Source organism: Setaria viridis, chromosome 3 (assembly GCF_005286985.2).
Source record: "Setaria viridis chromosome 3, Setaria_viridis_v4.0, whole genome shotgun sequence".
Taxonomy (NCBI): domain Eukaryota; kingdom Viridiplantae; phylum Streptophyta; class Magnoliopsida; order Poales; family Poaceae; genus Setaria; species Setaria viridis.
This window is the reverse complement of record NC_048265.2, coordinates 1,397,145-1,423,066: the sequence shown is the minus strand read 5'-3', so window position 1 is coordinate 1,423,066 and position 25,922 is coordinate 1,397,145. Positions and strand designations below refer to the sequence as shown.

Genomic DNA, 25,922 nt, shown 5'->3' with positions numbered 1-25,922 from the left:
TGACGTTTAGGACAAGCAAATTAGTTCATTTTTTGAACAAACTAGCTTGTCCTAAACGTCATATATTCATGGATGGAGGTTACTATTATAAGCATCAGTTCACAACATGTTGATAGATATAACTAACACATAGCACAAGAAGAAATATACTATATCATAGGCACATGTAGCAATTCAAAGCATAGTTGAGATAATTTCAGACAAAAGAGGCAGTACGACATACTTAAAATTCAGGTTGCAAGGCTAAAATGAACCAGACAAATATAATTTACTTGAATAAGGTAAACAAATCTGGTTATAAGAAATGTAGCCAGACAGAAGACCTGGACAGTGAAGAGAAGTAATTACAGTTCGTCATGCAGTACCTACTAATATCGATAATTTGAATAACACGAACTAATATGACTTAACTCAATGCACGATCATACTAATCTAGCATGTAGCAGAAATACACTTGGACATGTTTTTGTGAAAATCACTCTCTCTTCTAACAACAAAGATAGCTCCCTGTACTGCTGTGTCAAATCCAACCAAACAGCTAAAAGGATTTAACTACACATGGGTTATGATTGACCAAAAAAGCATCAGGTGACGTACAGAAATGGAGTAAGAGCTATCATCCCACTAAAACAGACCAAGTAAAGCAATTTTTTTAAACAAGGATCACGGCAATAACTATTTCACTATTTTGTATTCCAAATGAAATAAAAAATGCCAATGCAAACCTGAAAACCGAACTGATCTGCTACTGAGTTGATAAATGTCATGTCATGCAGGATGTCAGTTCAAATAACATGGATACAAAAACCCAGGTGTCAATAAAATGGAGGTAAACTAACCTAGCATACCAATTAGCATATTGTGTAATCTACCACGAGTAAATCTCTAAATCTTCATTAAGCAGAAACAAGGGGTAGTGAATAAGGGGCAGCAGGCTGCCACGGCAATCACCAACATATATCTGTAAAAGAATCCCATTTCCTATTCCCACATTACACACACTGCATCACATGCCAATCCCCAAGCAAAACCGAAAACATATCCATCTCTTAAGAACATCCCATCCACATCACAGGAGCCGGCTATCCAATCAATCAGATGAACATAACACACCCTAAGCTACAGTGAATCAAACATCAACGACATGCCCCCTAAACAAATGGGGGGGGGGGGGCAAAGCATTAAATTGAATTCTCTGTAGAGACACAATCACTTTTTTGTGAATATAAGCATGAATCTGAATAACTCTTCAGACTTGTCTATGGAGGAGTTTATGTTTATTGACAGGCAGTAGCCATAGCTCCGCCTGGCGATGACAAAAAATGTAAACACAAAGTAGAACTGACCAGTATGTGCAATAATATAGTGGTCATGAAAAAATTACAGCTAAAACAAACCGAAACATCCTAACAGTTATTAATACTTAACATTCAAATAATCAAAATACATATTCAGAGTTAACAGTTCTCAGAGATGACTACACTTGGATGGGTATGATCTAGTTCTACAACAGATGTTACCTAGCAGTAATCAATAAAATTATTAGTGCAAGCCATAGGAACCTTAGAAAATTATCAGAGATACAATCATCTGTTAATATCTAAAAACAGAGACGAATCGAAGTAGGAACCTTAGAAATGGCCCTCAACAAGCTGGACAGCAACACATAATCCAGCCATAAAAATTGAATCAACCACGCCCTATGCACGAGAACCAATGAAAATTTCAGCACTGGAAGAATCGCATATCAACGAAATGCCCAGAAATGAAATACGGGGAGAAACCCTAGCCCCGAAAATGCAACAGCTAATCAATCTAATCAGGCTTAATAGATTCATCTCGCGATTAGTCTAGGAGTTATGCAATTAGTTTAGTAATTAGCCTATGTTTAATACTTCTAATTAGTGTTCAAACATCCCTAAACCAAATTGGTGCTAAACAGGCAACCTAAGGGTTGTCGTAGATTTTCTCAAAAAAAATGTTGCTAAAACACATGCGAGAAGAAGAGTCTTGGGATTGGCGGGTACCAAAGACCTTAAGTTCAGAGAAGAACAGCACTGCAACTCTGGAACTCTGTAATCTTGTAAAGATGCAAAACAGACTAGCTGGAAGTTTACAAAACAGACTAGCACTATTCCTGTGTCAATGTGTGTTCATTGTAATTTCACAAGCAGCCCTAGTCACCTCACCAAGATCTACGATAGTAGGCAACAGGGGGAAACCTGAACAAACGATTCTTCTGACGTTTCCAAAGGTTCAGAGGTGTGGCAGGTTGGCGAGGGGTCCAGGCTGTGGAGCGGCACCGGCTGGCTCCTGCGCCTGCGGGACGTCGCGCTGCTGCTCCTCCGGCACGGCCTCCGCGTCCCCATTGTCACCGGCCAGGTCTTGGTCGCCGATGCCGGGTGCTGCGCCGATATCCCGGGATGGTTCTCCTCCAGCGCGGCCTCCACGTCTCCTCCGTCGTCGGCAGCCAGCAGGTGGCCCTCCACGTCCGCCGGGGGCAGCTTGGGGTCGCCGATGCCAGCGTCGATGTCCCCGAGCTGCTCCGGCGCGGCCTCCGCATCTCCTCCATTGTCGGCAGGAAGCAGCTGGCCCTCCACGTCCGCCGGCGGCAACATGGGGTTGCCGAGGCCGGCTGCTGCGTAGCTGGCGCGCGCCAGGCATCCCATTGACGCCCTGGAGAACTCTGACTCGCCCCAGTCCTCCTCCTCCTCCTCTTCATGGAGGTCCTCCTCCTGAGCGCCGCGGCGACGGTCGTTGGTGGCGACGGCGGGCGGGTCGCGGCGCGGGGTCCGGCGCAGAACGTCAGCCGCCGGCGCCTCACCCTTCACGCACAGAACGCTCGGGCGCTTCTCCGCCTCGCGGCCCTTGGGTGGAGAGTGAAGGGACCGTGACGCCGGGGTGAGTGGGGTGTTCCGAAGACAAGGTTCTAAGCACGTAAAAAACTCTATATTGTTTGGATACGAGACGCTAAATTTTAGTAGGGTCACATCGGATATTCGGATGCTAATTAAGAGGACTAAACATGAGCTAATCACAAAACTAATTGCACAGATGGAGTCTAATTCGCGAGACAAATCTATATATTAAGCCTCGCGAATTAGACTTCATCTGTACAATTAGTTTTGTAATTAGACTATGTTTAATGCTTCTCATTAGTATCCAAACATCCGATGTGACAGGTGCTAAAGTTTAGCGGGGGTATCCAAACACCCCCTAAATGTGCACTGAGTTTTCTGTGTGTTGTTATCTCTACTAAAAGGATTTTCCACCCTAGGTTACAATCTTATAGACTACACATGGTAATCATAGGAAAGGTAAACGTGGAATTGTAAGCGCAATAAGAAATGCGGAAGGTAAATGATGTAGAGAAGGCAAACTCCCGGCATGGCAGCACGGTGATTTTACCGAGGTATCAGAAAGCAAAGCTTTCCACTAGTCCTCGTTGTTGGAGCCCCTCTCAAAGGGAATGGCCGCATAGGGGCATAAACTCTTCGGTCAAGTAACTCCGTAGGATAGCCGACGAGCCTTCCCCACACGCAAGTGAGTCTCCATCCAGCCTCTCCCGAATGCTCCTTGCCGCTATTCACTTGGTAGAGCTTCAGCAAAACGCCGAGGACCTCTCCTCCTTCTCACAAGCACCGGTGGCCACTCCACAGACGCAGTTGGAGGGTCTTGACTTACAATCCCCGGATTTACAACTCTTGGTGCGCACAAGCACCGATACAAAGGAGGTGTGCAAACCTCACCTAAGTCTCAGCTAAACCCTAAACAATGCGCTAATAAGTTTAAACTAGCACTAATCAAGAACTAAACCTTATGCTAATTGCCTTAATCTTCACTTTTAGCACTTTGGTGGATAGAGCACTTGTGTGTAGGTCAGAACCAAGCCTATAACATCTTCAAGCTCTAACACTCCTCAAATGGTCGGGCAATGGGGTATACATAGCCCCAACTCCAAGAACTAGCCATTACATAGCTGTTGTAACTTTCTGCGTATCACCGACTCATTCGATGCTCTTTGTATTATGAAACGTAGATGTTCAAATAGCAATGCTAGAAAGTCAAACACTTATCCGTTGATTCTACTTAATTCGGTTTTTGAGTGGCTAGCCTTCTTATGTTTATAATGTTCTTTTTTTAAATCCCTAAAGATGTCCTCAAAAGGTTGGACACTAATAATAACGATTTCACGTGCCGTCCCAAAGAAGGCGATATTTTCTCTTATCGCCTAGCCAAATAGGATATCATGTGCCATCCAAAGATGAAGGGAGTTAGGAATAACAAATATCTAAATTAAAAACAAATGACTTCTTAGCAAATGGTTGGACAAGTTACTACAAAGAAGGCATCTAGTAGATTTTACTTAGAAATAAATATTTAGGTTCAAAGTGTTTGTCTCATATTCAGATTAAATATGGAGACTCACGTTACTGGAAAGGTTCATTAAAAATTAGGGAAGATCTTCTAAGATGTGGGATATGGGACCTTTAAGCTGAAAGATGAATCACAAACTAGATTTTGAAAATACTTATACACGCTTTTTCAGCAATACTGACCAATCTAGTGATCATTGTAAGCTAGATTGGATCGTGCTACAATGAATTTTCTGCGAGAATAAGCGGTATGCACTAATGCCTTCTCTAGTTAAGGATTGTTACGGCTAGCTGATGGTGCCTGTAGATCTCGAGGGAATTATGGATGGTGGGCTTGTCGTACCTTGAACATTATGGTTATGGAGATCCGTGTGGTTGTTTTTTAAAAGGCGCTTAATTAGTCGCATCCTTGGTTTATTTTTCGAGAATTTTTGTTTAAAATTGCTGCATGTAGGAATTGTAATAAGGATTGGTCGTGTGCAAAACTACTACAGAGAGACTGAAATAATAATTATTTGTTTTAAAAGACCTCAAGGGAATTGGCCTGGTATCTGACCGACTATGTGACCAATTTGTAGTTGCATATCTATAAATCTTTTGAGCTCAATTTTTAGACATTCACACAACATTGACCGCTTAGAAGATTACGAGAACTAAACGCTGACGAAGTCCTTCAGGTTCATACTCAGTTTCTCCATGTCTATTTTTTTTACACCTTTCATCTGGATATAGTTGTAGCATCTGGATATAGTTGTAGTATTTGTTCATGCACTACGTACTAACACCATACACGCACACCTTACTCACACCATACGTATGCTAGCAGATCTATAACTAAACTCAGACCGAAACATCGTGTTCTTAAAGGGTCATCGAAATTACCATGGCTCCTTTTTGCGACGGGCGCATTATCTTTGTGGATCCACGCGCGAGAAGCTGCAGAAATTATCGGGGGATATAATCCAGGTGAGAGCACCAACGTGCGAAAGGGGGGTCCTCGAGCTGCTCTGGCAGGCACGGTCCTATTGACATTTGGATACGATGAGTTAAACTTTAACATGTCATATCAGATATTCGGATGCTAATTAGAAGAACTAAATATAAGCTAGTTATAAAACTAATTGCACAGATGGAGTCTAATTCGCGAGACGAATCTATTAAGGCTAATTAATTCATCATTATCAAATGGTTGTTGTAGCACCACATTATCAAATCATGGACTAATTAGACTTAATAGATTCGTCTCGCGAATTAGACTCCATCTGTGCAATTAGTTTTGTAATTAGATTATATTTAATATTCCTAATTAATATCAAATATCCAGCGTGACAGAACACCCCTAATTGTACGTGATGTAAACATTAACAAATGTGTACAGGATGACAAATTCTAATTCATTGACACCGACGCGTGAGTCCGCTTAACATCTTGAATCATCGCGTCATCCGACTTGGCAGCAGGGCTCATTGATGACACCTCACTGTCTCTGCCGGCGGTGTCCCTGCTGCTCTGGTACGTGCCGCTCCACAGCCCCGAGCTTGTTGAGCCGCCGCCGCTGCTGTCCATCAAGTAGTGGAAGGGGTTCACCGGCGGGACGATGGCCATCTCTCCCTCCAGCATCCGCACCACGCTGCTCATCGTCGGCCTCGCCGCCGGCTGGAACTGCACGCACCACAGCGCCACCTTGCACATCATCTCCGCCTTCTCCCTGCCGGCCTCCTCGATCCCGTCGCAGGACACGACGCTCCTGATCTCGCCCTGCTCGTACCTCTCCCACACCCACCTCGGGAACCACTCCTTGCTCTCGCCATGGTCAGGGTCGAAGTTCCGGCGCCGTCCCAGGATCTCGAACAGCACCATCCCGAAGCTGTACACGTCGCACTTCTCCGTCGCCGGCAGCGCCATCCACAGCTCCGGCGCCGCGTACCCGGGCGTCCCGCGGCCGCCGCCGGTCAGCGACATGTGCGTGTTCTCCCGCTCGCCCAGCCGCGCCAGCCCGAAGTCGGCCACCTTCGGGGTGAAGTCGCTGGTGAGGAGGATGTTGGCCGGCTTGATGTCGTAGTGCACGATCCGCTGCTGGCACTCCTCGTGCAGGTACCGGATCCCCTTCGCCGTGCCGACGGCGATGCCGTGCAGCGTCTTCCACTCCAGCCTCAGCGGCGCCGCCGCCGTGTCCTCCTCGTCGCCGTAGAGGTACTTCTCGAGCGATCCGTTCTCCAAGAACTCGTAGACCAGGGCCTTGGTGTCCCTGTCGAAGCAGAAACCGTAGAGCCGGACGAGGTGCACGTGGTAGGTCCGGCCGATGGTGCCGATCTCCGCCATGAACCCCTCCTGGACCTTCTTGTTCATGGACACCTTGAGGACCTTGACGGCCACCGGAAGGCCGTTCGGCAAGTCGCCCTTGTAGACCACGCCGAAGCCGCCGGACCCCAACTCCGATGAGAAATTCCGAGTGCAGGCCGCCAGCTGCTCGGGGCTGAAACGCATGGGCTTCTCGTTGAGGATCTCGTGCAGGAACTTCTCCACCGGCCCGATCTCGATCACCACGTCGTCCAAGGCGTTGCAGGCCTGCATCTCGCGCTCGCGGTTCTTTCTCTCAATCTCGTCCAGGATTTTCTTCACGATTTTCTTCTTCATCTTCTTCCTCACGACGCGGCATCTTCTGATGAGGGCGATCATTACTACAACTGTCGCAGCTCCTGCCACCGAGGATACTGAACAACGAAATGCAACAGAAAATTAGCTAGGTAGTAGTTACGGAAAATCAGTACCAGGTAAGAAGATGTACCGTACCGACTGCAATAGCGGCATTCCCCATGTCTGCGATGCTTCCGGGGTCCGTAAGCTTTTAGAATCTGCGTCCTGGCATGCGCCAGATAAGCAAGTTAGGTGGAAGAACAGTCCCGGCAAAACTAGAAATGCAGCTGCTCTCCCAACAAGAAACTTTTTCCACTTCCTGATCTAATTCCAAGAAGAAAGGAAGAAGAAAAAAAAATCCAAATTCTGTTCCTGAACAAAGTTTCTGAATCTATTGGTGCTCCTCTGATTACTCCATCTCCATCAATTACTGAACTATAGAAGGAGCACGTGCATGAATTAAGTTACTGTATTATCTCCAGCCGCAAACTCCACCATGGATGACTGAACGGTCTACGAAAAACAAATTCGCCAGCTCGATAGAGAAGAGATTCAAACAAAGGATTTTCTCAACAAAAATGAAGAAGAAAAGCTTACCTGTGTTGAACTGTTGGTACCCTCGCCGTGTCTGATCCTCTCTCTAACGCCCAGTAGTGCTCGCTGGCGAGCAACTAATATTCTGCAGAGCTAAATCATGGAGCTCATCAGTGACCGCTCTGACTGGAAAGGAGCACGCACGAGGACGTCTGCAGCTACGACTTGATGAAAGGCCCGGGAAGGCACACGCAGCCGTTGCTGACATCTGACTAATCAGAGACGTTGACTGCGGTGGGTCTGATGAACTCTCCTATACCAGTCGCAACGAACGGGAGGCTTCTTCTGCTGACACCTGATTGTGACAACCGTGAATCCTCGGAATCTTCTTACCTTTCATCATCAAGAGAGTTCGTGTTCAAGACGCATCTGCTCTGCTCTGTACTGGGCCGTGGGTCTTAGATAGCTTACACTTGGACCGATAGACATATTCAACAACACAACAAGCAGCCCGCTGGAGCCCACTTATGTCCATGAACGAATTTGTGTTTTTTAAAGACCCACGTACGAATTCGTTGGAATCCACGTATCACTCCGGCCCAATGGGGTCCACGAACGGGTCGTGGCGAAAATATCTTGCGTCTCTATCCAATCAATAGTCTCGCGCCAGCAAAGAGCTGCTTTCTGCTGTTGCTATTGATGATGGTGGGATGCCACGGCAGCAGTAGCATATTCTTTCTTGAGCTATAGGAAAGGCAGCCATTGTCCGCATCATGTGCCGTTGGTTAGCCCATCGTCGGGAAGGAAAAGAGCTTGGGAGTACACGGCACACGAAGTGTCCATACAATCAGAAACCATGGAGCCAGCGTTTAGTATCCATCACCCTTCTCTGTCGTCGGTGATAATGGTAATTCCAGTCATGATTCCAAGGCCTTGTTTAGTTCCTAATTTGGGAGTGGTAAAATTGGCATTTTGTCATAAATGCGTAACTGTAGCGTTTCGTTTGTATTTGTGAATTATTGTCCAAATATTGACTAATTAGGCTCAAAAGATTCGTCTCGCAAAGTACAACAAAACTGTGCAATTAGTTTTTGATTTCGTCTACATTTATTACTCCATACATGTACCGCAAGTTTGATATGATAGGGAATCTTCTTTTTCATAGTGTCAAAGTTGTGAGTTGGGAGGAAACTAAACATGGCCCAAACTCGAAAGGGACCAAAGCCTGAAACCTACGGTCTACGGAGTTGAGATTCGTGTAAACCGGGAGCAGGATTGCAGGAAACGTTGCGTCGTTCATGCCGCTTAGTACTATTCAATTCAAGGAAACTTGCCTCCGAAGAAAACCAATCCTTATCCATGCATTTAGTGGGCTGAATCTATCCATCCGAATTCTCACTATTATAAAACTCAGCATTCGTTCTGAAGCTTAGGATGGTTGAATTTGGCCAAATATTAATGTGAGTATTAGTATCAGACCTAACGGCTAACCCCGCCCCATGATCTTTTTAATATCGGGTGGAGACTCCATCCATTACTAAAGATCACCCATTAGTTGCAATATTTCATGTCCACGGAAGAAGAGCTTCGGAAAAGTTCTTCCCTGAAATTGCGTGCGAAAGCAAGTTGGAATAGGAAATTCCTTCGCAAAGTTCATACCAAACTCGCTAGTGTATGTTTCTTTAATCATTTCCGCGTTTCCAACAATACTAAATGTCCCAAGCAACTACATCCAAGGCCTTGTTTAGTTGCCAAAGTTTGGAGGTGCCAAATTACTATTACAGCACTGTAGCACACTGTAGCGTTTCGTTTGTATTTGTGAATTATTGTCAAACATTGACTAATTAGGCTCAAAAGATTCGTCTCGCAAAGTACAACAAAACTGTGCAATTAGTTTTTAATTTCGTCTACATTTAGTACTCCATGCATATACCGCAAGTTTGATGTGATGGGGAATCTTCTTTTTACATAGTGCCAAAGTTAGGAGTTGGGAGTGAAGTAAACAAGGGGAATACAAACTAGAGGACTTTGACCTGGCCAACCAATCCAGCAGTCTTATTATCTGTGCTTCCCCGTCTCCATCACGCACTTCTCCTCCTCTCGCTTCCATTCTCTGCTCTCGCCGGCCTCTCCAGACGCAGGGAGCCATGGTGCGGGCGAGTCTTCTCGCCGCAGCGAGCGGAGCTGCTGCAGCCACGCAGCAGCACGCTCACCTCAGCGGGGTCGCCATCGTGGCGCTCGCGGTGGCCGCGACGGTGGCCGTGGCGGCGATCGCGGCGTTCGGGTGCGCGCAGGGCGCCAAGAAGCCGCCTCGGCATAACAACAACAACGTCTACTACTACGGCCAGGGCTACCCGCCGCCTCCCGCTGGGGCGTACGGCTACCCGGCGCAGCAGCCGGCCCCCGGCTACGGCTACGCGTACCCGCAGCAGCAGAGCGCCGGGCGGCCAGGCCGCAGCGGGCTCGGCTCCGGCGCCGCGGGGCTCGCCGTCGGCGCGGTCGGGGGGCTGGCCGCCGGCGCCGTCATCGGCTCGGCGCTCAACTCCGGCGGTGGCGGTTGTGGAGGCGGCGGCTGCGGTGGCGGTGGTTGCGGCGGAGGGTGCGGTGGTTGACCTCGTCGTCGCTACGGTGGTTGTGGTTATTTGCCGCGTGGTGGTTGTTTGCCTGGGTTTTTTTTTTACTCGAAAAAATGTGCGTGTGATCAGAATACATTATTAAAAGTTTGCTCACCAGATTTTTACTACTTTTTTTTGTCATGTAACACAATTCTTATTCTGGTGATACAATTCTTATTCTGGTGATTCGACCAAATATTAGATTTTTCTTATTTTTGCAGTATACTTTTTTTTTAAATGTGACGATGTCGGTTGTTACATTCAATGACTTCTCTACTACAGCAGTACTCAAATATGTGTTATACATTGTATTCGGGGGGCTGGACCACGGCCATCGGCTCAGTGCTCGACTCCAGCAGTGAAGGTGGGTGCGGGGACGGTTGTGGTGGTGACAGTGGCTGCGGTGGATCTGGGGGTGGTTGGGGGGGTGGTGGCGGCGGCTGCAGAAGTGGCGGTTGCGGCAGCGGCTTGGCGGTTGACCTCGTTGTGGGCGATGGTTGTATTATAAGTTTGTTCATGAAATTTTTAAATAGTGGAAAAAGGAATAATGTGAACTTAAGTATCTTTTTCTCATGTAATTCTAGTTCTGGTGATGTCTGAGCAAATATTAGATTTGTTTCCTCTTTCTTTGCCGTTCATTCCAATATTCAATCCTTTTGTTGCCCCAATTTTTATGTCAACAAACTTTTTTAAAAAAATTACTCCATCAGTTGGTTGATATTTTACTTATCCATCAATCACACAAAATTGTACTAGTTAAAACTTGAATTGGAGATGGAGATTTCAGGTTGGGGGTTCGGGTAGGGCCTTGAGGGGTTAGGGTTATGGGTGTTGGCATTCATGCATTAGTGGATCTGCCCCCTACCTATGGGTGTTGATATGGTTGGTTATAGTTACACCATTCCCTGTTTTTCGTTCATAGAGTTAATCCATAGTATTTGAGCGGGAACCTTTTTTCGGTTTTGTCATTCAAACTCAACTCAGATATCTTATTTTCTCTAATTAAGTGAACGTCATTCTTTGACATTCAACCGCCATCTAGTGTATTTACATTTATATCTTGGCTTAAAGGATTTTCTTCCAAGCTTTAAATCCATATTTTAGTGGGGGTGCAGTGGCTCTGACGGAGTTATTCAACAAAAACTTTGGTTAGAATTGGAAGCAGTGTTTGGAATTTCAGATAAAATTCATCAAAAATTGGCGAATTTCGATCCTAAATGACCCTACTGGTAACGCTGATTATTTTTTTGCCGGGATTCTTCAAAATTTATTCAAAGTTTGGCCAAATTTTGGAAATTTAGGAAAAAAAAATTAGCATATCGATCTTACCAGTCCCCTTCAATATTTTTTTTGGCTACAGCAGTAGCTTGATAATTGGTTGGAAGTTTAGTTTTCGGATTTGAGCTTAGTTTCACAATACTCTCCTTCGTTAGCATCAGTTTTGAAACCTGCATCAGTCCTCGTAGTCTCAATTCTATTTGCTTATATCCATCAGCTATATAGGCTGGAATGATTTTCTTTATTTAAAAACAAATATTACCTCTGTCCTAAAATATAAAGGATTCTAACTTTCTCCTGTGCAAATTATTTAAATATGACCAAGCTTATAGAAAAAAATAATATTTATGATGCCAAATATAAGCATGATAGATCAATTATGAAATATGTTTTCGTATTTTGCTCCTTTCAAATGGTAGATGTTAATAGTCTTCTACTTTTCTCTGTAAATTTTACTAAAATTAAAATAATTTGACTTAACATGCACTCACGATCTCCCCGAGTACTTTCTTATGGTGTGCCCATTAACTATTTGTAGTCAGCGTATGTTAGATTTTCAACTTGCAACTTGTGCCATAAGTTTATGAGACTTTGATTTTTCAAGAAAAATCAATCATTTGCCTTTGACTTTTGCTGGCGAGAGCAGGAAGCTTGGTGACAGGTCTGTCAGCAAATATCAAACAGAAGGCGGCCAGTAGGCAGTACAGTAAGCGGTTCGGGTGTGAGCCGTGGGCCCGTGGCGCAGCAATTGGGGGCCGTAGCTCCCCGAGGCAAATCTTTTGCAGGTGTTCACTCGACACGGCCCACGCCGCGCCGCGACCTGTGCACTCGGCTCGCTCGGTCGAAATCACAAATAACACAAGCTTTTCGGAAAAAAAATCACAAAGAACTCCGTGATCCGTAAGAGCAACTCCAAGAGTACTCAAAAAAAATTTCCTCAAAACTATGTACTGGGGGTTCTTCCAAAAATAAATTTCTCCAAAAACATATCAATCCACAACAGATCGCTAATAAATAGCCCCTAATATTTAAAAACAGGCCACGTCATCGTATTGGGCCCATCAGAAGGGACGCGCGAGCGTGTGGGAATCAGGATTGGGGGAGGAATGCCAACGCTAAAATATACGCGGTGGTAGGCTGTTTTTTAGCGTTGCTAAAAAATTGGGGAAGGTTTGAGTGGACTGTTGGAGTTCGTTTTTTCTCCTTTTTTCCCTAAAAAATGTATTGGGGTAAGATTAGCAGCCTCTTGGAGTTGCTCTAAGACCGCAATATAAGGGTATGTTTGTTTCCTTCAGTGGGCTTATTTCAGATTATTATAATCCTAATGTAATTTTAATACGATCTTTCATTGTAGTATGTGTTGACGTCCAAAAGTGGCAGGTCTGGGAGAATCGGGTTAGATTTATTCAGGCCGGTCTCGCAACCGGTCAGACCGGTTTGAGGAAAGTTCCCAAAATGCAAATTGGACTTCACCATGGTGTAGCTCTTGTCGAGACGATCAAAATTCATATATGGAACGTCCGATTTGGAGTTCGGATGAGGTAGATACGACCCTCGCAAGATCTGCACCCAGGTAGACTGGTAAGACCGGTTGACCAGGCTAGTCTGACCGGCCTGGATCTGTGTAATCCGAGTAGAAGTTGTAATTTGACACGATTTGTATTAGGGTTTCGACTCCTATATGGGTAAGACCTTCCCTCCCTATAAGGGGATTTGGCCGATTGAGGACAACAGAACCCAATCGACAAAAAACAATCTACTATTTTGTACCTTTTCCTTTATTCTTTGCCCAAGCTTTTCCAATCTACTACTTGCCGTTCTTCCTTCGTCTCGACGACGTCTGAAGGCACTTTAGGTGGCCTGCCGATCCTAGAGCAACCCTGCGTGCGCGTGCCCCGACGGGATCCTTCCCGGGCGAGCGTTCGAAGGTTTACTGCCGAGCTCACCGGCAAACCGGTCTGACCGGTCCATCAAACCGATCTGACCGGCTTGTGCAGAGGCGCTGCATCAAGCTCCTCCGCACGCTGCACGCTCGAGTGTTTTCGTGTGTTGATCAAAAAAGCGTCAACAGTACATCCTTGATTCATAATCCAACTTATATAATCTAAATGAATTATAATCTCAAACAAACATGTCCTAACTCCTGCAGTTTATCTTGATGCTACTTACGCATTTTACTATACACGTCTATAACGTGAGAACATAGCCAGAACATACCCAGGCTCTCAACGTGCAGCACGGTGTGCAAACACATACAGCTAAGCGAACTTGCTCCCTATATTCGAAAGTGACTCATTCCAACCACGTAGCCACCCAATACTTTAGTCCTTGCTACTTTAATATCAATCCACCAATTTTTTTTAAAAAAAGTAACGGGGTGGAGCGCGCCCCCTAAACATTTCATTCAAAAGGACCGACGTCCAAAAACGGCCGCATGCTAGTTCCACAAGGCGGCCATGGTACCGATATTACAGGAGCAGTGTGAATAATATGGAATTGTAGCATCTTATATTTTGGGGAAAGCTATATATATCAATCTTTTTTTTCTCAAATACATAGGAGAGTTGCACATCTTTATATTTCTTGATAAGTAATAACAAGTTTATTACACGATTTGCGCTGCAAAAGGACATACCTGCTCAACGGAGCTACGTGAAGCCATTAGCTAGATTTACTTGCAGAGGTGTGACATTCAAAGCTATTGGGTATTACTCGTCAGAGATAACCAAGATGTTTAGCCCCTGCTTGGATCGAGTGTGTTATCCCCTTGCCGCACTTTTTCTTTTCTTTTCATCTTCCCTTGTCTTTTCTCCACCAACGACATCAACCATCTCCTTCACTTGGGTGTGAGGATGCTTCTTTGGCGAGCTATGGAATAGGGTTTTGGGGTTTTAGGAGTTTAGGACTCCTGCAAAATTATGGCAAAAGATCCAATGACATGCTCATCAATTAATACAATAGGAGAAAGGAGCTGCAAGGCGGCAAAGGAGCGAGATGATCTCATGGTCGTTGGATCTAGGTCTAAGAGCTAGGGGGGAATGAGGTTTTGGGAGGGCAAAAAATGACTAGGGGTGGTATAGACAACTCTTATATTTTTTTTAACAAAATGGTTAACCTCATGAATAATTAGAGTATTAATTAGATAGTCAATATTTTTTTATTTTTTGCTTTGGTATATTTGACACAGCAGTACAGCACTATGTTAGTGGCAGCTAACTAGGAGCTCACCGGTTACTACTCATTCACACAGTTTCACAAATATTCATTCACATTTTTTGCACTCTGTACATCAGATCAAAGTCTTTGGTCCCACTGAAAACCAGATGACAAGGGACATGTCACGCATGGCGCACGGTCACTGCATCTTCCAGCGACAGGAGCTTCTGCAGAACAGCGTTCATGCTCGGTCTACTATTGGGATCGTCATCCACGCACGACACCGCCATCTCCAGCATTGCCGCCGCCTGCAAGTGGCTGAAATCACCGCGCAGCCGAGGATCGATGAACTCCTCCATCCACGAAGCCCTCTCATCGTCGCTCTTCATCTTCACCTTGAGCCAGGCGACGAGCAGCTGTAAATCCATGTGCACATCCTCTTCCCGGCCTCCCACCACCACCCAGTCGGACAACCTGTGCCCCCTGATCAGCTCCAGGAGCACGACGCCGAAGCTGAACACGTCGGCCTTCCCCGTGATCGGTAGGCTCGTCGCCCACTCCGGCGCGATGTATCCCCTGGTGCCCTGCGCCCGCGACAGCACCAGCCGCCGGTCGCACGCGTCCCGGCTGAGCAGCTTCACCAGCCCGAAGTCGGTGATCTTGGGATCAAGCTCGGCGTCCAGCAGGATGTTCTCCGGTTTCACGTCGCAGTGCACGATCCACTCCAGGCACTCGTGGTGGAGGTATGCCAGGCCCTTGGCGACGCCGACGGCGATCTTGTACCTCGAGCGCCACCCCAACGCGCGCTCGCCGTCGCCGCTGAAGAGGGCCCTGTCGAGCGAGCCGTTCTCCACGAACTCGGAGACCAGGAGCCGGTGCGAGTGCTCCGAGCAGAACCCCCACATCCTGACCAGGTTCATGTGGTTGATCCGCCCGATCACGCTCAGCTCCGACCGGAACACCTCGTCCGCCTGCGTCAGGTCGTCTAGCCGCTTCACGGCGATGCAGCGGCCGTCGTCGAGCACGCCCTTGTACACGGTCCCTGACGCCCCCCGTCCGAGCTTGTCCGTGAACTTGCCAGTCACGTCTGATAGCTCGTCGTAGGTGAACCGCCTGAAGTGGCTGAACAGAAGCGCGTACCCTTCCTCATCGCTGACCCGTCCTGCGGCCGGGTCGGCTCGGAAGACGAACAAGTAGCCGACGACGATGAAAATGGCTTCCACGACGAACGCCGCCGTGAGAAACGAGTAGAAGTAGGTGAAGTTTATCTTGTTCCCCCTGACATGGAAGTAGGAGGCGCTGACGCTGGCGTTCTGCTCGGGCACGGTGCAGGCATGGCCATGGAAGTCCAGCACGGTCGGGTTCAGGTTCTTGAGACGCGTCGGGACCTTGAGGAAGATGTTCTGCTTACTGGTGTCCTGAGCCCGGCCGTTCCAGAGCGAGATCTTGGGATAGCACTCGCCGACGCCCATCCTGTACCCGAACGCCTGGCAGTTGCAGTCGTCCAGGCACATCTTCCGGCACGTCTCCATCGTGACACCCGGGGTGTAGTTGAAGTCGTACCCCCAGAAGTCAAAACCCGGCATCTCCGCGAAGTAGACGGGCTCGCCGCACCGGACGTCGAACTCGCGGCGGCACCCTTTGCTCCAGTCGCCAGCGTCGCTGGCGACGAACCCCTCCGGGCAAGAGCACGCCAGCGCCGGCAGGTACGCGCACACGCCGTAGCGGCCGCAGACCCCGTGCACGTCGCACTGCCGCGGGAGCGCAACCCACGTGACGCGCCAGCTCCCGTCGCCGTCGTCGAGGCTGTACAGCCGGAGGTTGCCGTCGTAGTCCAGCGTCAGCCGCCTCATGACGCCCTCGCCCACGTCGGAGGAGTTGAACCGCGTGTGGTCGCTCGCCGTGAAGACGCCGTGCCTGTCGAGGCTGCCGTACCGGCTGCTGTTGTAGGCCGTTCGGTTGTTCTCCCACCACTTCTTGAAAGGGTCCGGCCAGTAGTTGCTGCTGATCTCCGGGCCGTCGTAGATGAGGTTGAGGATGTTGTTGCTGTCGAAGTAGAGGTTGTAGTAGCCGGAGTACGGCAAGCCCCTCGCCGACGCCGACACCAGCCGCTTGTACCGGGTGATGGGCTGCTCGGGGAGGAGCGTGTCCGTCGGCCAGTCGAAGCTCTGCCACAGCGTGCGCCCGGCGGCGTCGGACACGACGAGGTTGCCGGTGTCGAGGAGCCGCGCGCGGTCGGCCTGCGTGCCGCTGGTGTTCGTGCTCCACACCACGCGGCCGTCGAAGCCCTGCAGCACCAGCGAGCCGTCCCTGCGGAACCCGGCGCGCGAGCCCCTGCCGTTGACGGGGGCGTCGCGGTTGGCCGCCCACGCCACGGTGGCGTCGGCGGAGCGGGCGAACCAGATAGCGAACGTGTAGGCGTTGGTGGCCACCTTGTAGAAGCCACACGAGAAGTTGCCGCTGGGGGACACGAGGAGGTCGCCGGAGGCGTCTTCCACGGCGATTGAGTCGCCGCGCCATAGAGTGCTCCGGCGTCCGCTTGCCGAACACGCAGGGAAAGGCAACGAGGCGAGCAGGAGAAAGGCTGAGGTGAACATGGTGTGTGCTCTCATGATGGTGGTGGCTGCTGCGAGTTTACTCTCAGGTGCATGTACAGCTTTTATATTTGGTGGCATTTATGTGGTCTTTGGCTGGTCAAGATACGTTTTTTTTAGCATCCTGGCCTAGCACCTGTGGTTTCCGGGAAGCCAGGATCAGGTCCATTTGCACCTGGACTCGCTCAGATCATTTCCAAATCTAAACATGTAATTAACCTAAAATTTTTCTTTATATTATACCAATATGGGAGAGCTTACACAGAGCTACGAGTACTGAACACTTCATAATTTCGCTCCCGTAGACTTGGTACTCACTTGTAGCAGCCGGGTTTGGGGTTTCTTTAGCCAACGCCACACAGCATATAGCCAACCCCGCCCGGAGTGCTGAAGTGCAACTTGAGGATTCCTCATTCAGACAATTCAAAAAGGTCAAGTTCATCTTCCTCTAGTCAGGATATGAAGCTTCAAAAATCCAATCAAGTGCCATGGTCTCAAACTAACTGCTAGCCAATTATAAAAGAACTTGTTTGACACTCCATAAAGGTTGGCACTGAGCCAGATTAACGTGAGCATCAACATAGCGATCATCCTACCAAGTGAATTTTACTCCAGTAAATCACACCTCCCTCTCATTGAGAACCCAAGATACAGAAGGCAACTCATAATTACATAATGATTTTGTTTTGACAAAATGTAACTTGGTTTGCGCATTCTGAATCAGATAGCTAAAGGGCCACGATCTGAAGCGATGACATAACTCAGATTTCAGCGTTCCGTTTCACTGCAACTCTCAGGCTTCAACCATAGGCTCAGGCCCGGATGAATCTGGAGCACTTGTGCTTGCCTTGCTTGATGGGTGGACAGAGTTGAAGAGGATGTCTTTTATTACCTGGGGGCATCATAAGGGAAAATGTTAGGGCAAGATAAGAAAATACAACAAGGGAAGGACTAAACCACGCGAAAGTCAAGGATCACCTGTGACATGAGACCATGGACCTGTTCAGCTGTGATTTTGGAGCTATCTCGAGTTACCTTTGCCAGTGGAGACTCATCTTGCTGAAAATGGCACAGGCCAATATACACACAAGACAAAACTGTATCAAGGTCTGACAAAACAATTAATTGCCTATCCTGCTAATGCAAAATTACATAGCCACAAACGTGTGTGATGCCACAGACAAATATGAACACAGCTATGTTGGAGCATAAGATGGGGCGACAATTCTTAAGAAATAGGATAGTGCGTGTAGGCATGCAAACATCACAATGCAAGAAATACATTACAATAAGAAAACTAAAGCAATTTATTTGTAAGAAGATTGTTTAGATTATACTGCATATGGACATTACAACCAAACAAAGGACTTATCAGACATGGTTCACATGTTTCAAATCCTACTATATACTTCAGGAGACTGCAAAGTAATTGAGCAAAATAAGTTCACTGCCACAAGATATATTGGCATATATGTGCAACTGAAGCATCAAATAGAAACACAATCCTAGAGCGACTTGATCATTGGAAATTTAGAACTTCACGAGCTCTCTCCATTAATTTATTCACCCATTGAGTCACTTTCGATAGCAGACATAAACACATGCCACTTTACTCTATTGCTTATTATCTCCTGGTAGTCATATTCAAACCGTTTACATATTCCACTTCTCACAAAACTCAGGTGAAGCTCTAAAACATGACAACATAATCGGGTTATAACAAGTCACATCTAAACACTTGTTTGATGATGGCAAGACTTTAATGTGTCAACTGTAGTACTGTACCCAGCGTTTATTTTACAAGTTGCAGGTACACAGTACAATCCATTTATAACTGAAAATGACAAATAAGGGGGGAAGCATACGGTTCATTGATAGCATAGCAACTAGATGAGAACTTCCTAATTTCATAATTTGACAAGTAAAAGTAGCAGAAAACTAGGGAAACAATGGGTGATAAATAGCATTAGACAGGCAGGATTAAACAGCACCATCCTTTAAAACTTCACAAGGGCAAAACCCAAGTCTTGCAATGAATACACAAGATAGTTTAGGAAGCACATGCAGAAACAGACCTCTTTCTTCCGTTGTGATGGCATAAGCATACCACCAAATCGACTGTGTGCCAGCTGGCCTTCTGCTTGCTCTAGTTTATCAGCTGCATAGGATAAAATGATACATAACATTATCAAGACAGGAAAATGCAATAATTTCAATATAAAAACTGGATATCATTGTAAATGAAAAGCTTGCCTAAATCAAAGATCTGCCCAGCAACATAATCCCTGTTGCCCAGAAGTGGTGATGAAGACAATGTGTTGACCCAGTACTTGTTCCAGAGCAGATCAAGGAGGTGAGAGTCCAGGGATGACTTGAAATAAGTTATATCCAAAGCATAGTACTGCAAGAAATCCAGTGAGAACTTACAGAACTAGACCACACATCTGAGCCAAATAACAAAGTGAGAGAAAGGAACAGACACTCGATCTATTTACCTGTTTGCAGTGGACACCAAAATCTTCTATCTTGTTGAGTGGAATAGTCTGATACTCGGACACAGGCTCATCTGGTGGCTTGTAATCTTTTGGGTATGTCCTGAAAGCCCCAATCTCTACTTTACCAGCAGAAACAGTCCTTGTAGGGTCTATCACAACAGCCAAGAATGGCTCTGTAAATTGTTGATTAAGCATCTGAGTTGACACATCAATGCCTGACAGCCAGCATCCATAACCAGGGTGTGAATGATACCAGCCAACTACATTCTCCAACCTCCCAGCCTATGTATATAAAAAACAAATGCAAGTTAGTTTTAGCATAAATTGAAGGGTGACAGAGTATGCAACAATACAAAATTTGGCACTCCAGTGGTGAGGGCAAGAAGAAAATTAGATATTTAACAAAAAAAAAAGACCTTGTAAGTTTGAACATGTACTCAGAAACAGCAGAAAAATTATATCGGACAGTCCTAGATAACCTGCTTTTTTATTGACTCTTTTACCAAACATTACAAACACACACTCACATCAAGACAATCAAACCCAGGAACAACACATCAGAAAAATACAATTTGCGTGTTACAAATCCCATCAAATGCCTTATTTGGGCAGCATGGTATCATACTCTAGTTTGACAACAGTTACTTTGTTCCCAAAAAACACCATAAAGTGACACTAAAACATATCCCTTTTGTTGGTATTGATCCAGAAAAACATTACATTGCAGGGCAAATTAGACAGAACCGTTTTATTTTACATTCATTAATTACTTAATGAATTTTGAACAAACATGGTGAACGGAAACTGAACTCAGAATTCTCAATTTAGATTTCAGGCTCGAGGTAAATTCCATATGACTATAACTATATATAGAATAATTTTTCAAAAAAATACTAATAGGTCTAGCTAGTATGGGCAATGTTCCAAATAAGTCAGCGACTTTTACAAGTCTTGCAGTAAGCATAACTCAGTTATCATCGTGCTACTACTAACATCAAGGGCTTCACTTGACCAATTTAAGGGCAGCATTACACACCCAAACAGTTAATACGAAAATCACATAAGCAACATGGAGCCAGACAAATTACAGCAGACGAGCAACAGATTAGCAGCATTGCCAAAGTAAACAGCCAATTAATTTCATATAAACAAGATAAGCAGATAATCCCCACTGCTCTGACTGAATATTATCAAGTACAACTAGAAATTAAATTTTGATGCAAGCAGGCGTACAGATACCAGTGGTAGCAACGTTACATTCTGGTCAGATCGAGAGCATCAAACTGAACCAGTGAACTAATCGTGGGATACAGAAGAACGGGGGAGGGCTCACCTGCTTGTTGATGGTTGAGTACTCGACCATGTACTCGTAGGCGTCGGCCTGGGCATTGACCCTAGTCTCGGTGCCCTCGACGGGGAGAGCGAAGGCGTCCATGACGATGATGGCGTCGCCCTCGCACTTGCCCTGCATGAGCCCCATGACCTCGATGGTGCCCCCCGCGCGGGCGTGGACGACCATCTTGAGGAGCGCGAGCGCGGAGATCTTGGCGCGGCGGAAGTGGTGCGGGTCGTTTGCCCAGGGCTTCTCCTGCTGCGCCCTCGCCTGCGCCGCGTCGTCGTAGCGGTAGATCGCGTCCATCGCGTCCGGGTCGGTGGCCGCCGCGGGGATGTTGTTCTCCAGCTCCCACGTCTGCCGCGCGATCGACGCCGACGAGGTGGGCTCCATCGCGCTGCGGTGCGGCGTCGCGGCGGGCAAAACCCTAGGATTGGAAGCGGCGGGCGGAGGAAGGGGAAGGGGAAGAAGAGGAGAGGGGGGTTTGGGTTTCTCTCTGGTTTGTTCGGCTTGCGGCGCCGCCGATTGCAATACGTGGAGGAAGGAAGGTGTATGTGGGCTTTATGGGCCGAGCCGCGGGCGCGTGCTTCGCAAAAACGTGTGGAGAGAGGATTCTTTGGGCTTTATGGGCCGATCCAAAGGATTTACAAAAAACGTGGCTCGTGAGGATTAGTCATATTTTTCCTTTTGTGAGATATATGCAATCACAAAATGCAGTATCTTTTTCGCAAAAAATGCAATATTTCTGCAAGGAAAAATTGAAGCCAGTTATTTACCAAAGGTTTAAAAGCAAGATAAATTTGAGATCAACTGTCCTAGATTAGTCTTCTTTTTTTATAAAAGCTGCAGCTTGCCTCGTTATGTTTTTTTTAAAAAAAACAAAAAAAACATAACGGCCGGCATTACTGCCGACTTTTTTATTTTTTAGCCCCTTTTCCGAAATATTCTCACCAATACGTCCCTGGCGGAACCAATTCAAAAATGGACCCTTAGCTTGGCGCCATCCACGCTGGCACCAAGCTTACACGTCTCGGCGCCAGCCATCCTGACGCCAAGCTCCATGCGCAGTTGCTAACGCGGATGCCGATGTGGCGGGGGCTTGGCGCCCTCCATGATGGCGCCAAGCCTTGGCGCCATGGACCTTGGCGCCGTGCATCTTGGCGTCGAGCAATTTACCCCGTACCACCGGCGTTTCAAACGAAACAACTATAATTATTCCGAGAAATGTGCAACAAACTATACTCTAGTTCAATTGGTTAGGACGTGGGCTTGTTATCCCAAAGACCTGGGCTAGTTGTTTCGTTTGAAATGCCAGGAGGTACGGGGTAAATTGCTCGGTGCCAAGATGCACGGCGTCAAGATCCATGGCGCCAAGGCTTGGCATGGATGGCGCCAAGCCCCCACCACGTCAGCATCCGCGTTAGCAACTGCGCATGGAGCTTGGCGTCAAGATGGCTGGCGCCGAGACGTGTAAGCTTGGCACCAGCGTGGATGGCGCCAAGCTAAGGGTCCATTTTTGGAATTGGTTCCGCCAGAGACGTAATTGTGAGAATCTTTCGGAAAAAGGACTAAAAAAATAAAAAAGTCGGGCATTACTGCCCGGCATGTATTGATAGAGAAGAGTGCTTGCCTCGTTATGTTGTTGTTTCTGCAACTCGTATCACACATCAAAGTCGTAGGGATGGAATATTGGAATGAACCAGAGGTGATGATGTTATATCTGGACTAAAATATTGTGCGACTCAGCACAACCTGTTGAGCATGGTGTCGAAACAGAGCCTCGGCTTGCAGTCATCTCTGTATATCTGTTATTAGCATAGAAAATGTTAATCATTGGTCGTCACTGACTCTGCTGGGTTATCAGTTCATGTCTCCAGTGAGAGTCAAGCGCCCATATGTGTTACAGCTAATCCCAATGGTAAGGAACAATGCACGGGTACCCGCTGGTCAGTTAATAAACTCTCGGTGCGTTATCTGAAGAATCATTCCATGCGTGCTGAATTGCTTATCACCGACAGGATCAGTAAACTGGATACGGTACGTTGCATGCTCAATCGGCGGCCTTTTGTCGTTCTGCAGTGCAAGCTGTCTGCACTGAACTCGATATTATCTTTCGCATGATTCGCTGCATGTTTAGTTTAGCGGAAAGATTAGTTTATTCGAAGACTGGCAGTGCATGAACAAAACGTCCTGAGGTTCGGGAATCTTTCATGCCTGTGCTTGTTACAAGTATTCCAGTACTCCAGTGCTCTAAACTTTGGCATGGCCGGCCAATCTGAGATTTGTTTTTCTCAAAACGAACTGCCATCTTACTAGGCTCCTTTTGAAGCCTCCAGTAAAGCCACCTAGGATTCCTAGGTGGACACTCTAGAAAAAGAGAGAAATCCTAGAAATTCTCACAAAAAAGCAAAACATCTGACCATCAATCGATAGATTTAAATCATCATGGCCATTGGATCTATTATGTTTTCTAAAAAATTACTCACCTATGCCATTATGAAAATAGCCTAAAATAACCTCCTAAATCTATATATAAATTACCCACCTCTGCCATTATATAAAATAAACTAAAGTAACCCCAAAATCTTTATCAAAATTACCCACTTATGCCATTATTAACAATATTTAAAATAACCCCCTAATTTGCAATTGAATTGCCTACCACTATTACTTAAAAAACTTAAAGTAACCCCTTAAATTTGCATCTATATTAACCACACTTGTCATTATTAAAAATAACATGAGGTAACTCTACATTTGAATCAAATAACCTTAATTAAAAATATACAGCAATATATGATTCTAAATCATCTATATCTTTCACTATTGGTATACAATATAATAATTAAGGTCTATGCGCATGATATGTATCACCATTTATAAGGATATAAAATGATGAGAATATAGATTTCTATGCTAAAATTGTATCTCAAACATAAGGTTCATTAAACAAATTCAAGCACATACCTGCGATGCAAAGTGAAAAGTTAAAGATTATAAATATGGATGAAAATATTACAGAGTAATTACTAACTCAAAATCTATCACAATTGGATGAAGATATTAAGTATATACCTACATAAGCATTGTGTGTTCGAATAATTAACAAACGAGAGCTAGCTTATGGTAATAGTTTTTTAGCAATGTAGTCTCTTTTTTTCCGTTGGAGGCTCCACATTAGTTCCCACGAGACAAGTCAGAAAAAAGAGATAAATTCTTATAAAAATTAAAAACATCAAACACCAATCCTGTAAACTATAATAATCATAGCCATTGATCTATTATATTTTCTAAAAAGTTACCCACCACTATCATTGTGAAAATATTCAAAAATGAGCTCTAAACCTATATTTCAATTACCGAGCTCAGCTATTATAAAAAATAATCTAAAGTAACCCCATAACGTTCATCCAATTTACTAATACACATCATTATAAAAGCATAACTTAAAATGTCATTCTAAAATTTTATCTATGTTATCCACGTATGTCGTTATTAAAAATAACCTAAAGTAAACACCTAAACCTTAATATAATTATCTTCACGTGCATCATACAGATGTCAAAAAATAAACTAATATATGATTTTAAATTATCTATTTATGTAATTGTTAATATAAAAATACTAAGTTAAAGTATATACACATGATGAGTGCCACCATTTAGATCATTTATATATGTATGTGAGGAATTGATGAAAAGTATTGATTTGTATGCTAAACATAATGTATGGAGGATTGGAGGTGTGCTACAAAATGGAAAAAATATGAATATAGATGAAAAGTGCATTGAGTAATTATTAATTAAAAATCAATCACAACTGGGCAAAGATAGGTACATATCTATATAAGTATTATGTTGAAGTATTAAAAAATAAGAGAGTAGTAGGTAAACAATTTTGATTGTTAGCTAGGAGTTTAATTTCTAAATAATTTTTAAATACAATAGCTTCTAAAAATATTAGCCCGTGCAGGAGCACGGGTTGATGGACTAGTGCCTTTAATTGTTCATGTCGTCACCATGCATATGCAGGTTCAGAGAACTGATCTGAAGTATGTCCCTCCTAAACATGGGCTTCTTTCTTTCTTTCTTTCTTTCTTTCTTTCTTTCTTTCTTTTTCCACGAAACAAACATGGGCTTCTTTAACCAGGAGAGTTGTCATATCGAGTTGCAAGCCGTATTAGATCCAAAGATTTATCTTGTATAAGAAGTTTAGTTGCGAATTCAACTGCTCATCATTCAATCATTCATACATATACATCTATTGCCTTTCATTTGCCTTATCTTCCCAAGCAAGAGATAAGCCGATTTATGAAGACCCAGCAGACAGGTCAGAGTCCTTTACATAAACAAATCCATCAAGAAAGAATGAGAATCCATCAGCAGTTATCTCCGTTGTGCTAGCAGGGCAGCCTAGGTCTAGGAGTACAATATAGCAGCGTCCCATTCAGCTTAGGCCCCCCATACATATACACCACTGTCTGTCCTTCAACTAACCTCTAGCGTGCAGCAGTTTTCTTGTGCAACTCTGTTTTCTCTGGACCATTCTTCCACAGTCAACAACTGTGCGTGTTGGATCCAGCATGATACTGGCTGCGACTACATGTAAGCAGTACGCTCACGGGCGAGAGCAAGCCTGCATTGGCCATGGTCGTAGTGTTCATGACCTTGCAACCAGTGAGTTCGGTACCCGACTGTCCCAAAGTTCTATTCAGTATACTGCACTCTGCATTTTTTTTCTAGAGTGCCTTAGCACCTTTCTAATCGAAAGCAGTTTACAGACACAATCTCGATGAATCTAAACAGAGCTTGACCATCACGAGAGTACAAAGCACCAAAGAAAGAGAAACACTGAAGAAACACACGAACAACCACCACATGACTCGAAGCAACAAAGAAGAAGCA

The 25,922-nt window shown here is 45.6% G+C and overlaps 4 protein-coding genes across 6 annotated transcripts; 1 reads left to right on the top strand and 3 right to left on the bottom strand.

Annotated features, from left to right (window-relative positions):
• Nucleotides 1–5,646: 5,646 nt before the first annotated feature.
• LOC117847532 (G-type lectin S-receptor-like serine/threonine-protein kinase SD2-5) lies at nucleotides 5,647–7,915 on the bottom strand. Of its 3 annotated transcripts, XM_034728747.2 has the most exons (4): nucleotides 7,611–7,915; nucleotides 7,468–7,526; nucleotides 7,170–7,238; nucleotides 5,647–7,090 (listed from the first exon to the last, which is right to left on the bottom strand). In XM_034728747.2, exons 3-4 carry the CDS (start codon nucleotides 7,192–7,194, stop codon nucleotides 5,766–5,768), a joined length of 1,350 nt encoding a protein of 449 aa, XP_034584638.1. In that variant the 5' UTR covers nucleotides 7,195–7,238; nucleotides 7,468–7,526; nucleotides 7,611–7,915; the 3' UTR covers nucleotides 5,647–5,765. The 3 variants fall into 3 exon arrangements, with proteins under 3 accessions (XP_034584638.1, XP_034584636.1, XP_072148611.1); XM_034728745.2 differs by lacking the exon at nucleotides 7,468–7,526; XM_072292510.1 differs by lacking the exon at nucleotides 7,611–7,915 and having other exon boundaries at nucleotides 7,468–7,540.
• Nucleotides 7,916–9,584: 1,669 nt separating this feature from the next.
• LOC117848031 (uncharacterized) lies at nucleotides 9,585–10,385 on the top strand. Its single transcript, XM_034729334.2, has one exon. It carries the CDS (start codon nucleotides 9,695–9,697, stop codon nucleotides 10,157–10,159), a length of 465 nt encoding a protein of 154 aa, XP_034585225.1. The 5' UTR covers nucleotides 9,585–9,694; the 3' UTR covers nucleotides 10,160–10,385.
• Nucleotides 10,386–14,687: 4,302 nt separating this feature from the next.
• LOC117850324 (putative receptor protein kinase ZmPK1) lies at nucleotides 14,688–17,524 on the bottom strand. The gene has a single exon (XM_034732151.2). It carries the CDS (start codon nucleotides 17,269–17,271, stop codon nucleotides 14,779–14,781), a length of 2,493 nt encoding a protein of 830 aa, XP_034588042.1. The 5' UTR covers nucleotides 17,272–17,524; the 3' UTR covers nucleotides 14,688–14,778.
• A 155-nt stretch (nucleotides 17,525–17,679) lies between these two features.
• LOC117850325 (COP9 signalosome complex subunit 5) lies at nucleotides 17,680–21,530 on the bottom strand. The gene is made up of 6 exons (XM_034732152.2): nucleotides 21,019–21,530; nucleotides 19,686–19,967; nucleotides 19,444–19,591; nucleotides 19,266–19,348; nucleotides 18,169–18,249; nucleotides 17,680–18,082 (listed from the first exon to the last, which is right to left on the bottom strand). Exons 1-6 carry the CDS (start codon nucleotides 21,409–21,411, stop codon nucleotides 17,984–17,986), a joined length of 1,086 nt encoding a protein of 361 aa, XP_034588043.1. The 5' UTR covers nucleotides 21,412–21,530; the 3' UTR covers nucleotides 17,680–17,983.
• Nucleotides 21,531–25,922: the final 4,392 nt, after the last annotated feature.

Bases quoted from the DNA above. Each gene is read 5' to 3' on its own strand.
- LOC117850324 (XM_034732151.2), bottom strand. From the start codon at position 17,271: ATGCCACCAAATATAAAAGCTGTACATGCACCTGAGAGTAAACTCGCA.
- LOC117847532 (XM_034728747.2), bottom strand. From the start codon at position 7,194: ATGGGGAATGCCGCTATTGCAGTCG. The intron at 7,091-7,169 runs GTACGGTACATC...TTCGTTGTTCAG, and splicing joins GAATGCCGCTATTGCAGTCG to TATCCTCGGTGGCAGGAGCT.
- LOC117848031 (XM_034729334.2), top strand. From the start codon at position 9,695: ATGGTGCGGGCGAGTCTTCTCGCCGCAGCGAGCGGAGCTGCTGCAGCC.
- LOC117850325 (XM_034732152.2), bottom strand. From the start codon at position 21,411: ATGGAGCCCACCTCGTCGGCGTCGATCGCGCGGCAGACGTGGGAGCTG. The intron at 18,250-19,265 runs GTCTGTTTCTGC...TGCCATTTTCAG, and splicing joins CATCACAACGGAAGAAAGAG to CAAGATGAGTCTCCACTGGC. The intron at 18,083-18,168 runs GTGATCCTTGAC...TGATGCCCCCAG, and splicing joins TCCATGGTCTCATGTCACAG to GTAATAAAAGACATCCTCTT.